This window comes from Cyprinus carpio, chromosome B12, assembly GCF_018340385.1.
Source record: "Cyprinus carpio isolate SPL01 chromosome B12, ASM1834038v1, whole genome shotgun sequence".
Classification (NCBI taxonomy): Eukaryota; Metazoa; Chordata; class Actinopteri; order Cypriniformes; family Cyprinidae; genus Cyprinus; species Cyprinus carpio.
This window is the reverse complement of record NC_056608.1, coordinates 7754625-7778165: the sequence shown is the minus strand read 5'-3', so window position 1 is coordinate 7778165 and position 23541 is coordinate 7754625. Positions and strand designations below refer to the sequence as shown.

Here is a 23541-nt window from a genome sequence, read left to right as displayed (position 1 = left end):
CCCTCATGTCCTTCCAAACCCGTAAGATCGTTCATCTTCGGAACTAAAATTAAGATATTTTTGAACTCTGAGAGCTCTCTGACCCTGCATAGACTGCAACTGCAATGTTCCCATTCCCAGAAACGTAACAAGGACATTCGTAAAACAGTTAATGTGACAGTGGCTCAACTTAAATTTTGCCAAGCTATGTTTCGCGGTTCTAGAGTTAAGTTACCTTTTAATTTCCATATTTTTCAAAGAAGTACATTACTAGAGTACAGGCAGTATAATTAAACACATTTTTTCACAAGAGAATGCTTGTGGGATTTGAACCTACAACCTTCAACAGGCCAAATGTATGTATTCAGCTTTAGTGATGTAGCCTGCTGTAAAGTCTGAACCAGTGCAGGCTTTGCAAAAGCCAGGTTAAGAGTGTGTTCTCACCAGTATGTCGAGGCAAGCAGCCTTCAGCAGTGTGATCTGGTCTGCGATGGTGAGGGTGGTGAATCCCGGCAGCTGCTTGGCAAACTCCACCGTCTTTATGATGCACTTGGTGGAGAGCTCGCTGAACTTATCCCACAAATCCACATCCAGTGACACGCGCCGCTCCGAGCTGTTACTCTATACACACAGTGAGAGATCATTTTTGAGACAAAATTAAAACAGACCGCTATGGTAAATGTTTAATAACAGTATCAATAAAGGCTGAAAGAGTGGCACATGAACTCTGGCTGTCAGCTTTAGTGAAGTCTGCTTGTAAACAGAAGCAGAATCAGCGCAGAGTTCTGGGAGTTATTGACAAACTGACACACATATCTGTAATTACAGTATTGATTCATCATTCAGTGTCAGCTCATTAATTAAAAAAAAACAATACAGAGCCAAAAACAGTGAGGTCATTTTCTCACAGATGAAGATTTTATTGGGTTGTGAAGAAGTCAAAATGCCACATTACGTGCAATCTAATGATTTCACTAGGGCTGGTGATACAGGTAAAGCATGTCAATATATATCAGCCTTTTGATGATATTTAATGCATATCTTAGTATATTTTATTTATCTCAATATTTTTAACCAACAATTAAAACAATGTTGCCAAATAGGTTTAAAATGTGTAATGTAAAAAAATAAAAATACAAATAAAATTACAGTAAAAATAGTTCGAAATACTATAAGAACGATCAGACATGATTAGTGAGAGACAAAAAAAAATCTTCCCACAAATGTTTCTAATAAAGAAATATATTACTAATGCTAATAATAATACTGTACACTAAAACAAAACAAGAACATATAATAATAATAATAATTTACAAAATAACAGTGAAATTACATTAATAACTTATTTATTGGCTGTCTTCATTTATTTGGTTTTATGATAGTGATAGCTGAATGATAGTGTTTTTAATCATTTTCATTTATATGGAACAATATAACACATTGTAACAAACAGCAATATTTTCCTACAAATATATTTACTGAAACATGTAAATGAAATGGTGACAATGTTGAAAAATACAATAAAGAAATGGGTTATAAACAGCAAAAGGAAAAACCATCACAAATAGGGAACATTTAGTATATCATTCAGCCCTCACACGCTCTTACCGTGGTGTATTTGCCGAGCTGACACAGCGAGGGGAAGGTCTCTTTGTGGGCTTTCCTGACTCTGTCAATCATCTGCTCTGTGTCTGGGCTCAGCGTATAGTTTTCTGTGCACTCTGGCTTTTTCTCTTCTTTCTTCTTCTTATTCCTGTCATTCCTCACCGCTGCACAGACAAAAAGACAGACAACATAGGTCAATATTGATTATACGTATTCTAATGTCTGTTAATGATTCTTAATTCTTCTTCTTTTTCTTTTTAATAACAATTCTTGATCTTCAGATGACATTCAAAGATGTAGATCATGATCTACTTTTGACACAGATATATTAAGCTGTTATAATGAATTGTACAAAATAATAATAATAATAATTTAATTAAATCATGTTTCTATAAGAACTGTAACATTTAGTAAAGAATCTTACACCATGCATACAGAAATAATAATAATAACAATACAGTCAAATATTATCAATAATTTTAGAATATTTTATTAAATATAATAATTTTTTAATCAAGCACTAATAGCTCAATAATAATAATAACATATTATTAAGAAGTTATTTTTAATTGAACATTGGGGTTGTTTATAATATAACATTCTAAAATCATTTAATCACATTTTATCATAAATTGTATGATAACACACTGTAGGTATCAGTGAAAAGTAATTTCAGGAGAAAATGAAGTGGGTAGAAAAGAACATGCATTTATTATTATTGCTATTACTACTATTTATTGAACATTGGTGTATTTTAAATATTGAAAAAATGTGAAAAGCAGTTGGGGGTTTGGTGCCTTGCTCAAGGGCACCTCAGTCGTGGTATTGCCAGCCCGAGACTCGAACCCACAACCTTTGGGTTAGGAGTCAAACTCTCTAACCATTCGGCCACAACTTGCCCCCGTGTAACCATCATAACATAAGTTTGCTATCACAGTGAGATGTGTCGCTGTACTATTAGAAAGAAATGAAGAGGGCAGAAAAGAAAAGACATCACAAGAAGACAGATAGGAAAGAAAGAGGGATGAGATTAACGAGAAAAAAAGAGAAAAAAAGTTGCGTGAGTAGCAGTGAAAGGCTGTTTGAGATGCAGTAAGCAGCAGTAATGGAGTTAGACAGACAGACAGAGGAAACGTGTTAGAGCCAACACGTCACATCTGTGAAGACAAACCGTGAGGGAAGGAAAGGTGAGAAAAGAAAAAAAAAAAGGTGTTAAAGGAAGAAAAAGGACAGGAAGCAGAAACGCCATCACACCCCCACCATCAGTCCCATCTCAAATACATTCTCTCTCTCTCTCTCTCTCTCTCTCTCTCTGCGGGGTGTGTGTTAGTAGTTTGATGAATAGAGCGGGTGGATGAAGTCGTACATAATGCTGATAGATCACCACAGGTTTCATTAGACCCAGAGCTAATCTAATCTCATTATATGATACACACACACACACACACACAACTGTAATGCCATGGCATTATTTTCTCTCCAATCTCCGCTAACACTCTGACCGTCACTGCATCCCTCTCTCAGGCCTCTGGAGATGCGGAATTAATTCCTAAATAAAAGTGGGCTATCTTAACGTGCCTACATTAGCTCCTATGACAGATTGGCACAGCGATCATAAGCCGCAAAACACAATTTAATGAAGTCATTAAAGAACTATTAGCCTGGCTGCACCATCACTCATGCACAAGCGTTACTGAGAGACCTGCAGCAAGAGAGAGAGAAAGAGAGAGCAAGAAACATCTCTTTCTCCAGCAGTATGATGAGTATTTTGTGTTTCTGGAAAGGTGATTTTTACACACTGCAATCGGTGACGATATGACCAGAAACACAATCTGCACAAGTATGCAAACACCAAGTACACAGTTCAGTTGTATATACTTAGCATGCATTCTTGAGTCACTGTGGTGGTAACAAACCTAAGGGGCCAACAGAGTTACATTCAGATGTCTGTACTATTAAAACTGATGTACGTAACCTGAGCTGCAATATGAAGTGTGGTTTGACACATTTCAGAATGAAACAATGTGTGAAACTGAACTTAAGTGCCTACGTTAACGCACTTGCGTATAGGTTTTTGGGCCTGTGTATTCTGATCTCATTACCTAACTGCTGAAATAATACACAACAAAATACAGACAGGGTGTAAATATCAATTAATACACTGATAGGGGTGTAAATATCTGCTCTGTGAATGGATCAATTACAATTCTTCACTAAATGACAATTGAAAATGGAATAATAATTCAATTCAATCATTTCGGTAAGATTCATTATCGTTTTCAAAATATGCTGAAGGAGGACCATATGATTTCAGAGATGCGGAAAACATGGAAATACAACCCACTCATTAAAATGGAATTTACTTTATTGGCTAATTTTGTATGAATAAATCAAAAGTAGGGCTGTAAACTTAAAGGGGTCACATGACGATGCTAAAAATAACATTATGTTGTGTATTTGGTGTAATGTAACGTTTACGCGGTTTAAAGTTCAAAAAACACATAATTTTCCACATACATTATTGTTTTCCCTCTCTGCCCCACCTTTCTGAAACATGCTGATTTTTACAAAGCTCATCCTTCTGAAAAGCAAGGTATGCTCTGATTGGCCAGCTATCCGGTGCGCTGTGATTGGCCGAATACCTCAAGCGTGTGATGGAATTGTTTCACTCTTGGCAACACACAGTGTCTCCACGACATGGTGGCGGCAGCAACAATACTACAGCGAGAATAAAAGTTACTTTCTTTCTTTGTGCAAACATTTGGGCGGGGTTATGCAAATCTTCCCACACAGTGACGTAGATTTGTGGAGGCGTGTTTAAATGTGGATTTTAGGGAGGCATGAACGAGTCTTAATTTAAGTTTGAGACTTTATACTTTGCAACTACGGATCTTATATATGCACAAACACGCCAAAGACAAAGGAAAATCTGAAAAACGCATCATATGACCCCTTTAATAAAATCGCAATATGGTCTAGTGTGTGACTATTACAGACTAAATTTAGATTTAGAAGTCTGCTTGTTGTACGTGTGAATCAGAGGCGCAGTTTTATCGACTACAAATACTCAAACCTGCATGACAATTAAGTATTCATACATAAAGCTTTAAAACAGAATTGAATAATAAAAAATGCTTGACTATTTGTCTAATCAAAACAAAAAATCTATAGTTTAATGGATAAAAAAAACAAAACAACAACAAAACACAAAAACAAAACAAAAACAAAAACAAAACATAAAAACAACAGTCGCTCGATATCGACTTAGTGCCACCAAGTCTGTTTTATGTAACAGCAGTGGCTGCATGTCACATGACCAAAACTGCAGATTTTATTGGTCAGATGTTTTCTTCACAGTGTGATGGAAAAGACTTTAAAACCCCTCTCTTACATTGACAACAGGCAAATGTTGTCAGTCATGTCAGCCTGAACAGATGCATTAAAGGGTTAGTTCACCCAAATATGAAAATTAGGCTGCGTTTTACTCACCCCCGAGGCATCCTATGTATATATGACTTTCATCTTAAAAATCTATATAAAAAATTGTCTTTGATCTTTCAAGCTGTTTAATAGCACTCAGCGAGTGTTGCAGTGCTTCAGTCCAAAATGCACCGCTTTCGTCACTTCTGAGCGGCGCATGCACAAAGCTGACCTTTACAACAGTGAGCGCAAGCTAGATTCAAGTGATTATTACGTTTTGAATATGGATATTTTTCTTACAGAAACGAATCGATTCACTACAGAAGGCCTTTATTCACCCCCCGGAGCTGTGTGAGACACTTTTTTTTTAATGGAAGGGCGCTTTTTATTTCACATCTTTTGGACTGAAGCAATGCAACACCCACTGACTGCAATGATAGAGCTTGAAAGATAAAACACAATTTTTAATATAACTAAAACTGGATTCGACTCAAAGAATGCCTCGGGGGTGACCAAAAATCACCCGGGGGTGAGTATAATTTTCATTTTTAATTTAACTAACAACTAAGGCCTTTAAGAACTGCTGATTCAAATTAAAATGTTTATCGCAACGAATTTTCATGACAAACATCCGTCTTGGTGTGAACAGACCTTAATGCTCACATATGTCTGGTTCAGGATGTGTGTGTGTGTGTGTGTGTGTGTGTGCGCGCGTGAGGCTCTTGACAGGGATAATTTGAAAGGAGAAAATTAAAGTGCTGACAGATCGTCCATCACAAAGATGAAATTCAATGAAAAGATAAAAATGTCAATGTTTTCTCCCTTCACTCCCGCGCTCTCCACTCCTCTTATTTCATAATCTCTCCTCCTCCTCAGCAGCGGCAGATGAGTTGTGAGCCTAATGCATTTGGAGCAGAGAGAACCTAGCATGTTGTGCTGAAAATCAATGCATATGTGCATTTTATTACAGATGTTGTGCACATTCAAATGTATGCAGGAAGTGAAGTGTGAAAACGCTGCTGTGCATCATTTCGTAAATGTACTATGAGTCAAGAGGTGTGAATTCATAACACCTGACATGAACTCACATGAACATGAACTCACATTAATGAAACGAGTGTGTGTCGTTCATCGTGAAGGATTTGATGGGTCATCTGCGCAGCAACACAGTCTCACCATAATGCCTGCTAGACATTTATGTGCATGCATCTGTCAGACTTGTCCATAATGTCAAGCTTGACATGCACATGATCACTGAAAGAACTACACACAACCTGTCAAGGACAAATGCTGCTCAATAACCCATGAAGTACATGAAGTCTATTTTCAGGATCATTAAGATTTTTTTCATGATTGTAATATCTCATAATATCTAAAATAATAAAAAAAAAAAAAAAAAAAAAAAAAAAAAAAAACAATAAAAACCTTATTTCTATAATGTGAAAAAATGTTTGAATAAAGTGTATATAAAACAATAAAAAACACTACTTAAAAAAAATTTTAAAAAATTTCAAAAAAAACAAGTAAAAACATCCGCCATTTAAATATTTAAATATTTAACTTAAAATGAAAATGTTTTAAATACAACTTCTTAAAAAAATGTTTAAATATTTCAACAGATTTGTGTAGAAACCATTATATAATTAAAAGGTTAATAGAAATATCCTTATTTGAGTGTGTACAACTTTTTTGAGTGTTTTTTATTATTTAAATTGAATTATTAAATACATTTTTTAGGTTTGATTAACAATAATTTTGTTTTAGTAAAAAAATATTTTGGTGCATAATTAAGAATTATTATTTCATATTATTCATCACAATAAATCAAAGTGCAAATTACCAGCCATAACTCTTTCTTTCTGCCCTATTAATAGTACACTAAAATGCGCTATTTGTGTCTCTTGCTGCAGTGGAGACTCACATCCACTTGATGGTGAGAGCGCGTCAAATATGTCTGGAAGATTTCTCAACAAACACACATTCACAACTTCTGCTGTAGACCTGTGAATGTGTGTGTGTGTGTGTGTGTGTGTGTGTGTGTGTATTTTCTCACCTCTACCAATTAACTTCTCAAGTATGACAGCACCTAGCAGTGTGGAGACCTGTTCTGGTATAGCCAGAGGGAGGCACTGACTGTGAGAGTGTATGTGTGTATGTGTGTGTGTACTTATATTGCTACTTGCTATTTAATATTTTGGCAAGAGTACTTCAGCTGTGGAGGGAGTATTACTGATGCATTGCTCACATTCTTTGGACATCCCCACTTCCAGGCACTTTTGCAGCCGGCAGTATTGACAGCGGTTGCGGGTGACTTTGTTGATGATGCAGTTCTTCTCTCTGTGGCACGTGTAGACCATGTTCTTCTGGATACTTCGCCTGAAAAAACCCTAAACACAAACAACACATTAGGATTGCGAGACAAACTTCAAGAGATGCAAGAAAGTGCCAGTCATGTGTCAAAACATCTAGATTTGAATTTCCTCATGATGCTTTTCCAGTACGAAACTCATAGCAATGACGGTGAAGTGTTGCTGTTTTTTTTTTTTTGTTTTTTTTTACGTCAACCAGCAAAAAATCTAGGTCTGATCAATTAGATCTAAAAAAGCCTCTTTTCAAAAAGCTGTGGGGCTAACTATACTTACAAGGATAGTTGGCTGATTTTCTAATTCCAAACCCACAAGACTTTTGTTCATCTTTAAAACACCAAAGTAGATATTTTTATTGAACTCCCCATAAGACCAAAACTTCCAAGCTACAAAAAGTTCATAAAGGGATTGTAAAAATCATCCATGTGAATCAAGCATTGAAATCCAAGTCTCCTGAAGAGACATAATAGGTTTATATGATAAACACATTTAACAAGATTTTAATCATGTAAAACGTTGTTCAGTGCACATACACAGAGCACATCAAATATGGCACATTAACATGTTTGCAATGACTTCTATTTTTGGATAAAATATCCCTTTAAACACAAAAATATACTTTTTTGTATAGCAATGCCAGTGAGGCTTGTACGGTGGCCCAATAGTGCACAACACAAGAAAATAAGCTACAACACAATGAAATTAGAATTAGATTTCGTGGTGTTGTGCACTATTGGGCCACTGTAGGTTTGTCTGTATGAGTTCTTGTTTTTCTATATTTATAACAGATGGTATAGTTAAGCAATCAATCGAGGAAGAAGAGTGCTGTTTTCCCGAATATTAGCACAATTACAAAGGTAATGCTGATTTTTTGCAATTCAGGTTGTTAACATAAAAACAAGCCCCTTACCTTAAGTATTTAGATTAAGTTACTAAAACAGAGTAATCTTTAATGAAATGCATTACTAATCACTTTTTAAAGCATGTATTTTGCAATCTGCAGTAAAATATGTTTTAAAAGTACCTTACCAAAGATGTATATACTGTATATATGTATGTGTGTGTGTATTTGTGTATAAAAGTCACAGTGGCAACAGTGGCCTAAGCAAAAATCACTAATGACAGAACTCAAGGATGAGGACACATGCAGGCAGGCGATTCAGTGAGCTTGCTGAAGGTAATCTCTTAATGGTTTTAACATTCATAAGTCTTATCCAGATCTATTGATTCCAGTGCACTCTGGACACCAGAAAGGTCAACAGTCTGTCTCACACTGAGAACAGAGAAAAAGGAATGTGTATAACTTGAATAAATCTGTGCCAGTCCACTGCAACCCATTCAGAAAGTTTTGAACATGTCACTTAAAACTTGTAGTGTAGCTATGTACAATAGTACTTGAACTACTACTTTACCATAAGAAAAGTTTAAATTCCAGTAGCTTGACATAGAAGTGGACAACCAATCACATTACTAACAAATAGCTACAACACTACAAGTTGCTAACAAAAAATGGTTAATTACATGTATGCTAAAGCTAATGAAGGAGGTAGTGTTGCAGCGGTGACATCGACACCCAGATTTTCCTATGAGTTTATATAATATGGTTTTTCAATTTTTGAGTAAAACATGGTCTCTGGTAAAATCATCATTCTTGGATGTTTTGCTCTACAACGTAAATTACACACAACTATGGGCAAGATTTACTAAACAGGGCAAATTATCGTTAGAGCACAATTCCATAAAATTGCAGATGGGAAGGGAAAATTCTGCAGCTGATTAACTGATAATGCACACATTAAAGAACACAGACGCAAACTCTAATTTCCATAATGAACAGTTCAATCTACCAATAGCAGCACAAATTACCGCCTACTTTAAGATGTGCTTTTTTTGGGTGTTAAATAATGGCGCAAATACCAGTAATTTGACGAGCACAAACATTAGTAAGTCGCATTGCGTGGTTCATTTTAATACTCTCCTCCCATAAATTTTGCATCTGAAAGGGAAACTCCTACAAATGCATATTCTATAAGGTCAGGTGCAAAAATAACTGTGTCCATGCCTTTTCAGCACTAATTCTTCACTGCGCATCTTTAGTAAATCCTGACAGTAATATTTTAACGGTTTGCGCAGGCACAAGCTGTTAGTAAATCTGGCCCTATACTGGAAAATGTGAATTTTGTAGCAGTTATTTTTTTTTAATTGTATATCTGTGATAAGCAACTACATAAGAATGTTTGAGGGTGAGCTTGAAAATGCCCAAGTATTGTAAAGTTATGACTAACACTACTACACTAACACTACAAAAACATTATTATATAAACATTATTTAATTATTCTTTTTTAAAAATTTCTTACTGAAAAACTCTAATTGAAATCTGAAACTATTTTAAAAACAGCTGACTAATAAGCTAAGTTAGTAGTGTTGCTACTTTTGGGTGGAATGAGAACGGGTCACAGCTCTCACCTTGCAGCCCTCACAGGCACTGACGCCATAGTGGTACCCTGAAGATTTGTCCTGACACACAAAGCAGGGCTTATAGACACGAGGAGGAGGGGGCGGAGAGGGTGGGCTCGGGACGATCTCCTCAGAACTCGTACTCTGGGTCTCGATAGCTGTGAAAGAGAGAGTTTATGGGTCAATGACATTACTTTTTGTGTGTGTGTGTGTGTGTGTGTGTGTGTGTATTATTACAGTATTCAAAAATGCATTAAAAATCTATTCAATCAGACTGTGACTTGAACACACTTTTTCTATGACCTACATGTGCATATCTTAATTCAAATGAATTTTAATATTATCTTTGTCAAGCATAGAGTCATTAAAATAAAGCCTTTGTTGAACAGGCTTTTCAGTTTTTCAGAAGCATAAAACATTTAATGGCCCAAATTAAATCCAAACCATGTTGAATAATGCAGACTTTCCTATTTATCTTGGAAACACCCCAACCCTGAACCCAGTCCCAAGGCGTCACATCGCAGCGCTGCTGTGTGTGACTAGGAACATTACAAGAGAGATCAAAGACACAGACGTCCTGAAGCAGCTCCTCTAGAGGAACTGAACTTCTGTCAGAGAGACACAGATGATCTTAGCGCATTCATTAAACACGTGTAACACATTTGTGCTGATGATAATTAGCCAGACATCACACATCAAAACAAGAGACGAACACTGTTAAACACCATTCAAACCACTGATGGGAAGGTGAACAGACAGCACTGGCTTGGATTCTAAATGGGTTTCCTGCTGTTTGTGCCACTGGAACTACAAACATCTTATACATGTTTAGTATAAGAAGAACCTTTTTGTCTAAATGGTCCCATTAAGAACCTTTAACATCTGAAGAACCTTTCTGTTTCACAAAAGGTTCTTTGTGGTGAAAGAAGTTTCTTCAGATTACAAAAAGGTAAGAAAGAGATGGTTCTTTAAAGAACCTTTGACTGAATGGTTCTTTGTGGAACCAAAAATGGTTCTTCTATGGCATCGCTTGACAAACCTTTTGAAGCACCTTTATTTTTAAGAGTGTACTCAACGTAGTAGTGGTAGTAGTAACAAACAAAAATAAATATATAAATATTTATTTATTTATTCCCTTTTTAATGCCATGTCAGCATCAAGGCTATTTTCATGGTGATCTCAGAATAAATTACACATTGTATACAATTAACAAAAAGTTAGAAAATACGTTTCAAATCTATCCACCTTTTCTTGTCGTAAAAATGGGCGTGGCCATTTGTAAATTCTGTGCGTCTGGCTTCCAGTCTCACCTACGTCCATTCTATCTAGCTACTTTTAGCTGAACAATTCTTTTATCTAATTTTTTTTTTACAATTATTTATATTATGTTAATTACATTAATAATATATTACTGATTATATTTATCTGTTATTATTATTAATAGATGTATTATTTTAGTTTAGTTTTTATTTATAAATTCATTTTATATAACAACAATTTTTATTGTATTATTAAATAAGTATAATTATATTATTTACATTTGTAATTAGAGTATTAATTAAGTAATTATTATATTTATCCAACGTGATTTCAAATTATACTGTTAATAATAATAATTGCATCTCATTTTTCTTTAAATGTGTCACAAAGGAATATTTGCAGGACAGCATCACAAATCATATTATATCAAATCATATCAACACACACACAAAAAAACATTTCACTAGTTATGGTAATGTACTTTTAAGTGTATATAAAAACAGTATGCTAGTATTGCAACTTACTATAACATCAAAGATGTTTCTCATTAACTATGTAAAAAATAGTTTCAAACTCTTGCTTTTCCTCTGTTCAAGGGATTGTTGACAGTATCAGACAAAAAAAAAACAGAAGGACGGATGTTTTTAAAAAATCTAAAATTGAAACTGTATCAACTAACCATCGATGCTTAGTATTCACAAACAATTTGGAAATCAATCACTAATTGAAAATGTTGCATACTACAAGCAGCATGTGACTTAGAGACTCCTGGACTATATATGCCTACAAATAATAGCAATATTATAGTGTTCTCAACAGGACACAATGTGTGCATTTCTGTGTTTATAGAAAAGGTGGAGAGGGTATCCGAGGTGAAAGTATGTGCTTGCTTCTCTTGCTGGTTTGGCTGCAGTTTCTTTCCCATGTATGTGTGTGTGTGTGTGTCCCAGCTGTAGCAGAGGGCAACTCAACTTGTGAGCTGAAGTTAAATATAGAACTCTTATTTACACACCACTGCTGTGGGTCCCGCCAGGCACATCACACACACAGAATGACTGCAGACACATATCTGTAACAGCATCCATACACACACAAACACCAACACACAGACAGTGTCAATGTGCATGTTCCCGCCTGTCTCTCTGTGGGCAGGAAATACACAGAGAGACGTCCTGGAACAGACTGACGGAATGAAAGGCTGACTCAGCCGCAGACATAGAGAGAATGAGAACGAGAGCAGGAAGGAATTGGCGAGAATGGAAGCGAAAATCAAACAACTGAAGTTCAAACATGTGGCTATGACAGCTAAGATAAGCACATACACACACAGCCACATCGCTGGGCAAAACATCCGGGATGTACCAAGAGCTAAAGCTTTGTTTTGAGTGGACGGATGGAGGAGAGTATAAAACACCCACGCCTTGCCCTGAGTCCAACACGGATTAGGCCAAAAGTCTGTGGACGCCAGAAGACCACACTCATAATGATGAACATTTCATTACAAAATTCTGCACTTTTAATTGCTCCTTCAGGGTGGGATAAGAGTGGGTGGAGAAAAATAATATTAATCAATTAGATGTTTACATTGTCTGAGGAAATTGCACTAAACTGTCCATCAACAGTGTGTTCTCGGTGGCTGTCAGGGTGTTCTGAAGCCAAATACATGACAATCCTCTTTAAAAAAAAAAAAAAAAAAAAAGTAGTTTGGAACAACGTTCTTAAGTGCAATTCTTGAAACATTTTTATTTACATTTAGGCATTTAGCAGATTCAAAGTGACCTATACAAAAGAAACAAAAACAGGTCATCAAAGAGCCAACAACATTCGTAATAAGAAAAGCCTTTTCTTTTCAAGAACATGACAGGTTTTGGTGTTATCTGGCGTTTCTTGCTAAAGACTCGCTGATCAACTCGGCCTAGCAGACTACCATAGTAATCATAATAAGTGCAAGTTCAGCATTTTGAGTTGTCTTTTAATTCTCCACAAATTTTAAAACTTCTGAAAATTACATTGTAATTATCAAAGAAGTTCAAAAATAAGAGTAGCAAGTGTAATTATATTTACAATGATTTTTAAGAATGTTCTTTCATTTTGTCTTGAGCAGTGTTATTTTAGCATGATTAATATCTTGTTTTTTTTTTTTGTTTTTTTTACGTTTTTGCAATTTTGCTGTACCGTTTAATTTGCTATTAAAAATGTCACTATACTTTATATTAATTTTTAGTTTTACTTTTAGTAATTTATTACACCAAATTATACTAAATGAAACTAAGAAATGTCTCCTCTGCAACTAGCTGAAACATTCTTTATTAGGTACACCTATTCAAATGCTTAATAACACAAATTGCTAATCAGCCAATCACATGGCAGCAACAATGCATTTAGGCATCTAGATGTGGTGAAGACGACTTGCTGAAGTTCAAAGCGAGCATCAGAACGGGGAAGAAAGGGGATTTAAGTGACTTTGAACGTGGAATGGTTGTTGGTGCCAGACGGGCTGGTCCGAGTATTTCAAAAACCGCTGATCTACTGGGATTTTCACACACAACTATCTCTAGGGTTTACAGAGAATGGTCCAAAAAAAAGAGAAAATATCCAGTGAACGGCAGTTATGTGGACGAAAATACCTTATTGATGTCAGAGGTCAGAGGAGAATGGGTAGACTGGTTAGAGATGATAGAAAGGCAACAGTAACTCAAATAACCACTCGTTACAACCAAGGTATGCAGAACACCATCTCTGAATGCACAACACATTGAACCCTGAAGCAGATGGGCTACAGCAGCAGAAGACCACACCGGGTGCCGCTCCTGTCAGCTAAGAACAGGAAACAGGCTCACCAAAATTGGACAATAGAAGATTGGAAAAACGTTGCCTGGTCTGATGAGTCTTGATTTCTGCTGCAACATTCAGATGGTAGGGTCAGAATTTGGCATAAAGAACATGAAAGCATGGATCCATCCTGCCTTGTCTCAACGGTTCAGGCTGGTGGTGGTGGTGTAATGGTGTGGGGGATATTTTCTTGGCACACTTTGGGCCCCTTAGTACCAACTGAGCATTGTTTAAACACCACAGCCTACCTGAGTATTGTTGCTGACCATGTCCATCTCTTTATGACTACAGTGTACCCATCTTCTGATGGCTACTTCCAGCAGGATACTGCACCATGTCACAAAGCTCAAATCATCTCAGACTGGTTTCTTAAACATGACAATGAGTTCACTTTACTGAAATGGCCTCCACAGTCACCAGATCTCAATCCAATAGAGCAGCTTTGGGATGTGGTGGAACAGGAGAATCGCATCATGGATGTGCAGCCAAAAAATCTGCAGCAACTGTGTGATGCTATTAGACTTGTGCCGGTATTCGGTAATGCGATATATCGCGGTAATGAATATGCACGGTTTTGTTATTGTGGGCACTTCTAAATACCGAGAATAATTATATATTACAAATTATTCAGAATTTGGAATGCATTTTAAGAATACTTTTCCCATCAACTGGTCAAAATGCACAACACCGCTGTATGCTGCATTAAAGACGCGTGAGCTCTGATGTAAACAAGCATGCATGAGAAGCACATGGAGGAACACGTGAGAGACGCGCTGAATGAAAGCACATTCACTCTCTGACAGCAGATGGTGCTAAAATGCAGAAAATGAAATGCAGCCCTTACCCTGGAAACCCCATAAATAAAAGCAGCTGCTACTTTATATACATTTAAATAATATAAAATAATATTTATATATTTACATTTTTCCACTTTAATCTGGACTACAACATGCCCTAGATATTGTTTGAAAGTGTTTTGCTTCTTTATTGTTCATTAACACTTTACATTAGGGCTTCATTAATTAACAAACTGCCAATGAAAAATTCTTCTGAACATTCATTAATCTTAGGTATTCCAATATTTAATAACACATTGTTAAAATCGAAAGTTGTAACTGTGTTATTTAATGAGCTAACATGAGCTAAGACTTTAATTTTTTTTAACAAAGATTAGTAACTTCTGTAGCAAATGTAGCTATTGCTCATTGTGAATGTTAATGCATTAACTAAGGTTAACTAATGAGATCTTATTGTAAAGTGATACCTATGGGTCTTTAAAGTTCTTTTGCACTTTAATCGGTGTAAATCTTGACTTTAAATATATTTTTTTGTATTGCTTTATTGTATTTAAATGTTCAGTTATTTTTGTTATAAGAAAAGTTATTTAACCTGTTATACTGTATGACCACTTTTTTGAAACTTAATTTCAATACCATGATAATACCGTATACCATGACAAAACATTATCAATTAATCACAACAGGAAAATTTGATACCGGCATATCCCTAGATGCTATCATGTCAATACGGACCAAAGTCTCTGAGGAATGTTTCCAACACATTGTTGAATCTATGCCATGAAGAATTAAGGCAGTTCTGAAGGCAAAATTGGGTCAAACCCAGTACTAGAAAGGTGTACCTAATAAAGTGGCCAGTGAGTGTATATGTGTGTATATAAACATATTCTTAAATACAACAAATTACAAACATATATAAAAAAAAAAAATAAACATATAAAAAAAGAAGTTACAAAGAATTTTATTATAGTAATCCAGCACCAGGGTAGTTTCTAGGTGAATAAAATCTAGACTAAAAAAAATTATATTAAGTATATTGGAGGCGGTGCCAATATTTTCCTCAGCAAACAAGCCACTTATTACCTATGATGTTTGTGTAATCATGTGATTTTCAGTTAAAATGTGAATAATGACTAATATAGTATGAAAGTAGAGAAATTTTCCCATTCCCGCCTCCATCTATTTTTACTGATTTACAGTTAGTCCCACCCAAACTCATGCACCGGCTGAGTCAGAAGGTGACATGCCGGTCGCTCAAGTCAACAGAACAATGTTTTGACAGCACTACAGAGCCAGTGCTTTCACTTTTCAGGAAGTCAACTTTTGAAAGACCAGAAACATACTTTAGAAGATATTTTAGGAACGTGCCTGCCATTCCTTTGTGGAGATGTTGAAAATGTAACGTGTAATTGAGTTATGACGTGCATTCTAAACGATGGGTAAAAATTGAGCTTGAATAGCTAGAAGCTTTTGAATGTTTGTCACCTGCTTGTGTCGGGTATGTTTTTGACCATATAGTTGTATCTGCACAATAAACTGGCATAGGATAAAGAATTTTAACACTGAAAACAGTAGGAACAATCTAAAACCACTGTTAAATATGATATGACTGAGCAAAAAAGGATCCTCAAGGTCCATAATATAATTATATATATATATATATATATATATATATATATATATATATATATATAACAGAAAAAGACATAATATATATATATATATGCAGAAAAAAAATAAATCAATAAAAAACAAACCAAAACAGATATAGCCAGAATACAAAGATCCAGGACATGATTTTGGTGTCCCCCATTGCATTTGGTTGCATATCCCAATTTGGTGCCACTGCATAATAGTGTGTGTGCAAACAAATAGATGCACTCAGGACACCCACTACATCAGAGAGACAGAAAGAGAGAGATGAATGAGGTGAGACAGGGATAAATAGAACGAGCACACTGTGTGTGTATATGAGTGTTTGTGTGTGTGTGTGTGTGCGCGTTGTAGTGTTTATGTCAGTCAGTTCTCTCATGTCAACCAAATTACACACAGAACACTTATATAACACACCACATTACTGCTCATTAACAACAACCCCTCTGCTGTCTCTCTCTCTCCCCCTGTTTCTCTCCATGTGCAGGCTTCTGAATTTGTTTAGCAAAGCCCTGAATGTTTTTAATCATCTTGTTTTTCACACTAACCTTTCATGTCTTGTCATTCCTGTCACTAAGAAAGTCAGTCAGAGGTGCAACCTACTCCAGAAATCATTCTTCTGACTGCTGCCATAAGTCTTACTGACATACTGCATACTGACGGCGTTCCATACAAATGTCACAAATGTTTAGAGATAACTAAAGCACAACAAACAGAAATTGCTGTCCTTGCAAACTCTTTTACAGGGGCCATCGGATGCCCATTTTCCACAAGTTGATATGCTTCTTAATGAAAAGTCTATAACATACTTTGTTTAAAATTCCTCAATGGTAGTGTAAAACAACACATTTTTTACCCTGTCAAAATCAGCTCGGTTTACAGCAAGCCATTTCAGTCCAGGTTTCTTTAAATGCTAATGAGCTCTGCTGACCCCGCCCCTCTCTTCCGTGGGGTGACGAGCCGTTCTCATGATAATGTTTACTTTAGCCGCAGAACTTGCTAACTCGCACGTTATTAGGAAAGACGAGTTACAAAGATTCATAAAATAACCTTATACTCACTTCTTATGTAGGTGAGGCTGGATCACGGATGATTTGTGTGAACATAAATGCATTTAGGTAGATCGAGGGCGCATTCCCTTTAGAAACAAAGGTAACCCACTGTGTCTTCAGCGGCTCAGATGTCAGGAGTAAATGATGCCTGCTATGTTCTTTATTACATCCAGCAACTTAACACCTCAATCGTTTAGGAGCCATTCTTGTCTACATTTGCTCCAGTGTCAGAACAATGGTGGACTGATGACAGCTCACTCAGGGTGGCTCCAAGGTAAAACGCTAATGTCAATCAACAATCGTAGGATGGGCCTGGGTCTGTGTAACGTCACACAGGCATCTGAGAATGGCTTGACATGAGAAAGTGGAAATGATTTAACGAGATTTAAAAAACAAAACATCATCATCTTTATCATTATATGGTGGTTGTGTACACACACTGCCAACACACATTTCAGTTCAAACAGCTTGTAAAAGTGCATGTAGCATCCTATGACCCCTTTAAGAAACAATGCACAAACTTCACTAAACCCAGTAACTATACCATATATTTTTAAAACAAATTTTAACACAGTTTTTTTTTTTTAAACTTCAAGTCTAATTTCTTAATAGCATAATACCATAATACATATAGTATAGAGTATGTATGGAATATCCATAGAGTATTCAATAATGCAATGCGCTCAACTTTTTATCTTGAGTTAGAAATGCCAAATAGCTCATTTAATTAGTGATGTACTAGGATTTAAAAAAAAAAAAATCACAATTCAGAAACTAAAATAGATTTTTTTTTAGACAGACAGACAGACAGACAGATAGATAGATAGATAGATAGATAGATAGATAGATAGATAGATAGATAGATAGATAGATAGATAGATAGATAGATAGATCAAAAGAACATTAATTGTTTGATTTTCACCATAAAATTGACAAAATTTAAAAGCTCAGAATTTAATTCATGTCAAAAGTAATAAAGCACACAGCTTATTGCAATTAATGGATGTAGCATGCTAATGTTTATTGAAGTTTTGTTGATGCATTAACTACAAAATAGGGTTGGTCCGATAGACAATGTCATCGTCCATCGCTGATGGCTGATAGACATCATGATCTTGCGCCGGCCTACACCGGAAAATACATTTCAGCCAAATATTTCACAATTGAACACTAGACTCTCTTGCTTGCTATTGTATTTGGAGAAAGCTATCCCGTTCTTCTCAAATGCAGTAATTTGGCTCGAAGATGTAACAGTTCAACATTTAAGAGTGTTCTGTTCCACCATTTAATTAAAAACATCCCATAAGCATCCCAGGAGGTCTGCGCTAAGCCACGAATACACGCTGACCCTATAACCGGTCGTCTCTCTCTCCGTCTATCTGTCTATCTCTAGGTTCAAGCTGAGGTTACATTCCTAATGTTCTGACAACCAACAAACACTGTAACTCAACCTCTATCCTGCTCTCCTCTTCGGTCTCTCTCTTCATCTTTAGGAGCCTTAAACTCCTCCTTCCTGTCAGACAATATGTCTCCCTTTCTCTCTGTGCCTGCTGTAATCACCCGTTTATTCATCTATGGGTTCAGGTCTGGGTCTGGGCTTGTTTAGCTCTCATTATGAGCGGCCCAAAGGGCGCTGGGAGAGGACGGGAGGGGGTATTAATCAGATTTGGGTTGGTTAAGCCCAGCTTAAGTGTGTTAGCGGGGTAGAGACAGGCCCTATGGGAGAGCAGTCACACACACACACACACACACACACACACACTTATCTCACTATTAGATTATGCACTGCCTTGCAGTGACAGAGTGTTTTAAGCATCAGGACCCAAGGCATTTTTTATTATTTTTTTGGCATGATCTCAGTCTAACATAAGCGAAGAAGATGGATCACAACTTCACTGGGTCAACAAGTGGTACGTCTGATCCATTCTATTTATGACAAACTAAAACCAATTAACTACCGCCCTGAAAATCAATAGTCAAACATTACATGCCGCGAGGCGCTACTTAAAATAGCAGCCATGTTACCGGGTAGAAAGTGAAACTAACAAGGAATCAGTCAATTAAATACTCTACCATTTTTTTTAAAGGCAGGTAGATGTTTTTGTTTGAAATAATCATTGAGAAAAATTTGTTGTCATATTGGCTGGGCAACACATAAAATATTTCACAATACATTTACAATGTTAAAAATAGCAGTGATGTTACCGGGTAGAATGCAAATATTACACAGTTGCACTGTTAAAGGTGCCATGTGTAAAAATTGAGGTAAAAATATCCAAAAAATGACCTACACGCATCAAAAGAATGAGAAGAAACAAGGGCGATGATGTCATTAAAAAAATGTCAAGTTATAGTGCTGCAGAGATATCAACCTTAATTAGCATTAGCATTACTAGCCACGGCCCGACAGGTGTCGTAATACCAGTTTCGGCCATGGGAGGCGATATGCGGGCAACATAACCACCAGCCAACCTGCAATACACGAATAACTCACACGGCTTGTGGGCGTACTTGAAGCTGATGTCAAGCAACCACGCTAGGAATCACAAATCAAATCCGATAAGAAAAGGAGCCGAAACAGAGTAAACGTCGGCACTGCTTTCCATCACTGGAGACAACTGATGGACTTGAAAGAAATGAGCTTCGACTCCGAACTTGCAACATTTCTTTTGGATTGGTAAGTAAGATGCTGTTAGTATTTCGCTAGAAGTTTGGTTTTATATGTTTGCGTATTTTTTTCGGGAAGTTATAACATAGAAATGTATCGAAGGCTGTTCGATAAACGTGCTAATGTTAGCGATGGCTAACCGTAGCTGCGTTTGATAGTAAGCTAGCTATAACTTACCCACAGATCCGATCCGGTTTTCACCTGTTTATCTACCAAAGCCCGTCTCTACCAAGCTGATGCTAAAATGTAACATTACCTAAGAAGCTTGAAATGTCTGCGATGATAATGAACCCGAGAGAGAGAGAGAGAGAGAGAGCGCCCCGGCCACGCGCGCACTCACTCACTCACTATATTCAGAGAGGTCAAGTTTTTGAAAGCGTGTGAAAAGAGTCAATTGCGTGTCTCACGGTGAATGCTTGAGCTCTGGTTACGTTGGTTGGTGCTAGCTTGGTCAACATCAGCTGTCTGATGTTGACCAATGATGTTGACAGAATGCTGTCTGTCAAATTAATTTAATTATAATAATGTGTATATACAATTCAAATTGTAATATGAACAAAACGAATATGAACATATTCACTGGTAAAGGTGAAGGGGAGTAGCTTGAAGATGTCATGTTTCAAAATCACTTGACATCACCCAACGTTCCTCTGGAGGCAAAACGTCCTTTAGGCTTCGGCTATGGCTCTAGGCTTGTTGTGAAGGTAGGGGCGGAGCATAGAGACTATGCCGTTTCTCGTTTGTTACTCTAGAGTAGACCAATTCACTTTATTGAGGCATACTGCCCCCATCTGGTATGGAATGTGGAGTATGGACTTGATTTATTTTCCACACATTAAAAATTGTAGAAACCCGACCGGGTATATCAAAGGTTTTTTTTTGTTAGATGATTGTTTCATTGACAGTAACTTTATGAAAAAGCTTAAGCCACAAAGGTTGCTTTATTTAAAATAATCATTCAGAAAAATATGCCATAATTTTGGCTGGGTGGTATATCAAATTCAAAATACATTCACAATAAGTTTGCTGGTTAAGCACCATTATTAGGGCTGAAAAATTATTAATCATGATTAATTGATTCAAAATAAGTTACTTTGCATACTGTTATAAAAACTCTGTGTGTGTATTATATATATATATTGTGTGTGTGTGTGTGTGTACGGTGTATATTTATTATGTGTATATAAAAACTCATATATATGAGTATATATATATATTATATACACATGTATGTTTTTTAAAATATTTGTATGTGTTGTATTTGTATGTAATCACTTATATATAATTTATATTATATATAAATATAAATATTTTATATATAAATCTAACATATTTTCCCTTAATATATACATGCATGTGTTTGTATTTATATATACATAATATACACAGTACACACAAATATAGAATGTAAACAAACTTTTATTTTGAATCGATTAATCGTGATTATGATGTTCGCTTAAAAGAGATGTTTAAGAGATGTTTAAGAATTCAAACTGATTTAAGCTTTAGCAAAAACTGCATTAGTTGCAAGTCCATTTACATCACATTTTTCATAATAAAACGTTTCAGTAAAATCTAAAAAACATATTTGAATATAAATATTTTCGTTGTGCAAGATTTTTTAATATATTTAATTTTGACATTTACGTTTAAGCCATTTTAGACAAACATAAATATCATCATGGCACAATACTTTCAGTTTATCATCTAACCTTGGTTGTAATGTCAGAGTTATTCTCTCTGTATGGTTAGGGCATGTGTTCACGCTGAGTGGAGGAGATTAAGAGACTCCCCGCCTACACACACCTCCTGTTTATATTACACACACACACAAACACACACCTGTATTCAGTGATTTTGTAGCCTGCATATCTATATTTTTCCATACTAGACCACGGTCTGAAACCAAATGACTGAAATTTATTTAGTGCCCATTAAATATTGCATAAGCATTACGAATACCTGGACAATGTCAAGTACCTGAGCACACAATCCCACACTAGCAAAACTGCTTTACAAGTAACTCATACAGTTATTGTGAATCTCAATGGTGGCTGGCCACTAAATTGTATTGTGTATGATATATATCATATATGACAATATTGTAATTGTTGTTTTGATGTGGAGGCTGACACTGAGTATGTATAAGTATTACTTGCATATAATTTTGATTTTTTTTTTTTCTTTTTTGTAGTCAGCTACTGCACACCCCTGCTAAATTGTATGTATATTGGCTATTGGAAATGCCAAAAAAAAAAAAAAAAAAAGTGACTGCTTTAGATTACAGAAACAACACAAAGACACACAGCTCTGACATGAACTAGATTGTTCCAGTTTCATGATTTGCTACCATCTCTTGATTTTGACGTCATTGAGAAAGAAAGTAGGCCAATTATGTTGCCAAAGCAAAAAGCACTCAAATCGGCCCCTTTCAAACCCTTTACTGCCTTCAATTATTTCCCGTGAATTCTCCAGAACAGAGATGGGTCTATTTGCTTTACGAGCATGTGTTTTTGTCTGGGGTATAGTGTATGGATTTGATAGCATAAGGACCAATTATTGCTAGAGCGGGCAGCTTTAACATAAATAGTGCAGTAGAAATGGCCAGCATCATTATTTAAACATATCCAAGTGTTTTTTGTAAGGAATCTGAATATATGCTGAAATATAATGCTGTTATCTGAGAGAAAGGATATAAATGAATGAAGACATTGGCGGTACAATGACTAAACATATATTTATATATTTATAAATCTGTTCCAATAGAGAACCAAACATGTCTTCATCTTGCATATCCTGAGGCTTTTTTATTTTTATTTTTGTTTGAACTTTTCCTTTATTTCTAATTACTACAATATGTTTGTTTCGATTGTCAGTGATGTTCTCATTAAGAGGTCTGTTCCCATGGTTCATTGAGGACATAAAATAAGGAGGTTGAATGAAAATAGAAACAGTCCCGTCTCTCACTTGCTCTCGTTTGTCCTCAATAATTAAAGTAAAATAAGACTGACACTCTTCGCTCTGCTGTGTAGGGCACATCTGAAGTTTATGTCCCATCGGAATGAATGAACATATGTAGACTATCACAGAGATCACAGGTTTGTCAGCAGAGTTCACCGGGCTAATATTTTTATGAATATGTGTGTGCGGTCACTCAGGGAGATTTCTGAGGATCAGACGATCTCGTTCCCTCTTCAGACATCAATTTCCTGTAAGGTCTTTGAAAAAGTCCCACATACTTAAACACAGAGATCAGCTCTTCCTGTGCTGAGGGTCACCATAACAGTCACATCATACGGAATTCTCAACAACACTCAACGCACACAAAAGCGTTAACAGATGATTTCTGACAAACTCTTTTGAAATGTGTGATTATGGAACTGTCATAAGCGAATCTTAATTTTAAGTAGCACACACACATATATATATATATATATATATACATATATAT

At 36.0% G+C, this 23541-nt stretch overlaps 1 protein-coding gene across 4 annotated transcripts in view; it reads right to left on the bottom strand.

Annotated features, from left to right (window-relative positions):
- The window catches only part of LOC109054073 (retinoic acid receptor alpha-A), a 128908-nt gene that overhangs the window by 2260 nt on the left and 103107 nt on the right, over positions 1 to 23541 (bottom strand). For all 4 annotated transcript variants that reach the window (XM_042735172.1, XM_042735173.1, XM_042735174.1 and 1 more), the window contains 4 exons: positions 9838 to 9986; positions 7250 to 7391; positions 1588 to 1748; positions 424 to 600 (listed from right to left, as the gene is read on the bottom strand). In XM_042735172.1, the coding sequence (XP_042591106.1) occupies positions 424 to 600; positions 1588 to 1748; positions 7250 to 7391; positions 9838 to 9986 (629 nt within the window). The remainder of the gene's footprint in view (positions 1 to 423; positions 601 to 1587; positions 1749 to 7249; positions 7392 to 9837; positions 9987 to 23541) is intronic.